This window comes from Manacus vitellinus, unplaced genomic scaffold, assembly GCF_001715985.3.
Source record: "Manacus vitellinus isolate BGI_N305 unplaced genomic scaffold, ASM171598v3 scaffold_21_pilon, whole genome shotgun sequence".
Lineage (NCBI taxonomy): Eukaryota > Metazoa > Chordata > Aves > Passeriformes > Pipridae > Manacus > Manacus vitellinus.
Window position 1 is genome coordinate 5830971 of NW_021939546.1, and position 3950 is coordinate 5834920.

Sequence of the window (3950 nt, forward strand, 5' to 3'; positions counted from 1 at the left end):
TATATATATATATTTATAAAATATATATTTTGTGGGAAGGGGAGAGAGTTGAGATGTGATTGCCACCAGAAACGTGAACTTCATAGTAGTTGCTTAAAGTTGCAGTTAAATTTTATTTTTGTTTTTCAGGTTTGTTAAAGTTCTGCACTGTAGGATTTTGTGGAATTGGGAGCCTAATTGATTTCATACTTATTTCAATGCAGGTAAGTCAGAGTTTTTAAAAGAAGATATAAATCTCTGTTTGTTAAAGCTGTGATTTGATTGCTAGTATTTTGTTAGCATTTTAGCCTTAAGAACCTTTGGGTATTGAAAAATCAAGGCATTTATTTTGGCTCTGTTTGGAGACTGTTGTAGAATATAGACACGAAATATCAATGTATTTGCTGTTGGAATTAAAAATTAGACTAGCTATTTTTAAATACTTCTAGTGAAGAGTACCATAAATTCACTTTATCAGAACCTCTTTATGTGACTCAGAGTGTTGAACTCAGCATGAGATGTCCTGCTGTTTCCAGAATCCTGAAGTTCTGTGTTTGCATATGCATTATATTCATGAGAGAAGACATTGCCACTTTTCTGCCTCTCCTCCAAATTCAAGTCCCAGATCACCTGAGAGCTGTGACTGTAGGATTCATGAGGGTGAAATCCCCAGCTGGAGTGAGATCTTGTGACATCATGAAATTGCCAAATTGTCTTATTCTACAGTGCAGCCATTTAGCATGAATTGCAAACTGCCTTTCATGAAGTTAAACTCCATTGTGGATGTAGGAGTTGTTTCTATGGGTTTATAGGAAAATATTTTGAAAGTGTGAATCTTTGTATATTTGTGTGCATCTTTGTCTTTTCTGTGCGTTCTCAAATTCCTTTCTATGCTATCACAGTGATCTTGCCTCAGAGCACTTACAGATCAATTTGAGAGTATCTTTCATCTCTCCTTGTTGATCTCCCTGGTGACCCCACATCAGTTTAGTACTTCAGAACAAAAAACTCCATGATCTTCTCTACTTCTCTTCATTCCTTACCTGTGCCGTGTTTCAAAGATACTTGTCATCAGCCTAATTCTCTGCTGCAGACCCTCCTTTGTTCAAGAAAAGTGGTTTGGAGCCCACTCATTTGTTAACCTGATTTTGTGACTCAAATCCTCACCGGATTAACCGAGTCCCAGTGCCTGGCTGTGTAATTTGGTTGATTAGAAGCCCAGGGGACATGTTCCTTCTGAGACAGCGCTCGCTAAAACAGTTAAACTGCAGCATAACTTCAAAATAAATCTAGTTTCTGACTAATTAAGCATGACTAATTTTATGATGAGAAAATTAGCAGTAATTGAGACATTAGCACAAAGTATATATTTCACTTCATATTGAAAAGTCTTGGTTCTCTTTTTCTCTTGCAGATTGTTGGACCTTCCGATGGCTCCAGTTACATTATAGATTACTACGGTGCGAGGCTCACACGGCTCACCATCACCAATGCAACTTTCAGGAAAATGCAGACCTATCCCTAGTCCTGGCAGTAATTGTCACAAATCCGTAGGGGCAGCTTATTTCTGCAGCTGGATCCAGTTGTCCGCTGGAATTGCTGAGGACTTATTAATTGCATTTCATCAGAACGGAATATTAAATGTACCTTGAACCGAAGATGATCATATATGGAAGTTCCTCAAGTGCATGAGTTTACCTCAGAGGTCTAACTTTGTGGCTGCTCTATTTGTTGGAGCGCAGAGTTTCTTGCTAAGTTATATCATTTGTGAAATGTGCAGACTTTTGCACTGATGTTCTGTGTCTGTGAGTATAATTTAGTGTTACAGAGAACTGGAAAAAGAGTGAATGGGCCAGGATTCACTTGGGATCTGTTCTCATAACAGTTTCCAAAGTGGCAGTTTGGAAATTAACTTAAATATCCCAAACCACACAAACTGCCTTTTTTTCTATCCTGTTAAAATCCAGATAGCCCCAAGTCTTGTTCTGGTGTATCCTGTGAAATTCTATTTATTGAAATAATTACTTCTGTAAAGCTTGAAGAAAAATTTTGGTCAAATAGCAAAGTTTGGTCAGTACTGATCAACAGTAAAAAGTATGGAGGCATAAAAAATAGAATCGTAGATGACACATAACAGAAAGTGAGGGTGGATGTTGACATGGCCTGAGGTTAGAAGAGGAAATAATTGTTCTGCTTATTTTGATTTTCTGATTTCTGCTTATTTGATTTTTTTCTTTATTCCTTTGCAACCATCCACAGTGAAATACATACCTTCTTTTTCTGAAAATAAATTGGTGCATGTGTTTGACAGCTACAGAGTGTCAAAAGAGTGAATTCTTTGTACTAATAAAGCCCTTAAAAGGTTCTTTTTTTGGATCACTTGTGTTTCTGTGAAATAATTCTGTGTCCTTCAAAGTCATTTGACCAGAGTTTTTAGAACAACTAAGATTTCCCACGTTGTTCCTTTAAAGAAAAGTATATACACACAGAGACAGAAAACAGCATCTTCACATTATTTGACCAATTTTAAACATTCACTTTACCTTCTAAGGAAAACTGGCAGTAACTGAGTAACAAATCCACGTGATAGAAACTGTAGTCAAGATTTTTTCAAAAATTTAGGCTATTCTGCTTTTCAGCTGAAACTTTCAAAACATTATAATGTGTCCACAAAGGGTATCTTTAAGAGAATTACCAAAAATGAGATTCCTAAATTGATTTTTTTAAAGCACAATTTGTGGTTTTTAGTCTCCTTTTAACCCACAGTAAGCCCAGTGCACAGAAAGCTTTGTAAAGAAATCCTGGGGTTTTTTCCAAATCAGCGTAACCTGACATATCACGTAATGAGAATAAACCACAAGGAATACTCTGTGCTTAACGTTAATTCCTTCCTTCACGAAAGAAAGACGTGGTTTTGGAATACTTCCTACCATGCATTTTACTTGTGGGTTCAAAGATACAAGAACACTCTGTTACAGCTCCCTTCCCTTGCTTGATATTTGTTGCACCTCCCTTTGCTCTCTCTCACTGAATGCTCTTTGTGCACATCAGTTTTGTTCCCTGAAATACTTTGAAAAACAGACAGGAAGTGGATGGAAAATAGATATTTGAATCAAATAAGATCTCCTGGCTAAGATCATCCTGTGACTTGTCTGCTTTTTATTTTTTCACCCTGAAGCTGATAATGAAGCTGTGAAAATAGGAAGATGTCATGGATGTTATAATAAAAAAATAGCCTTGGGCAATTTATCACACAGGATTTCATTCTAAAATGTGTCTCCAGGTGTACAAGTAGCAGAGGGCTTGACTTGGGGATTTCAGCAGTCCATCATGTGCTTCGTTGTCTGTAAAAGAATCTGGGACCTATTTTGTGTGAATCAGATGAAAGTATAATTGGTTACAAGGTCCATCAGATAGTTTGTTAATCCCAGAAGCCAAGTAGCCAGCAGAGAGAAAGATCTGCTATTCCAAGTTGCAGTGTTTCTGCAGAAAGAGATGGGTGCCAGCCAATCCAGGAAATAAAAGCTGCAGGGGGATTCTTCCCTCCTGGAGCTCTGGTTTGTGATCCAGTGTATGGTCATGCCAGGACTGCACTGCTCTGTCATCACAGGCAGAATCCAGCCACAGGCGACCAGACAGAGCAATTTAATTCTCTCCCCTTTAAGTTGTATTCTAGTTCATCCTCTGTCTTGTACTGACGACTTTCCACTTCATCCACAGCCCTCTCCATGTCTGTGAAGCCTTTTGGAAACTAGTGCCACAGATAGCACAACCCTCGGAACTTGTATGGGATGCTACTGGAGTTCTGTTCCATTTCTGAACACACATTTCTGCGTTTCTGTATTGCTCCTTCAGTTGAAATGGAGAGGGGGTTAACTGAGCGAGCAGATAATACTGCAGGGCCAGGAGAGAGTTAGTGAGGTCTTTGTTTTCATCTTGTAATTGTCAGATATGGCATGTTTACCATAAGG

General features: G+C 38.2%; 1 protein-coding gene across 2 annotated transcripts in view; it reads left to right on the forward strand.

The window, feature by feature from the left end:
- TM2D1 (TM2 domain containing 1) overlaps positions 1-2355 on the forward strand; it is a 12406-nt gene extending 10051 nt beyond the window's left edge. For both annotated transcript variants that reach the window (XM_018072325.1, XM_018072326.2), the window contains exons 4-5: positions 130-203; positions 1394-2355. In XM_018072325.1, coding sequence (XP_017927814.1) covers positions 130-203; positions 1394-1504 — 185 coding nt within the window. In that variant the 3' untranslated portion in view covers positions 1505-2355. The remainder of the gene's footprint in view (positions 1-129; positions 204-1393) is intronic.
- Positions 2356-3950: the final 1595 nt, after the last annotated feature.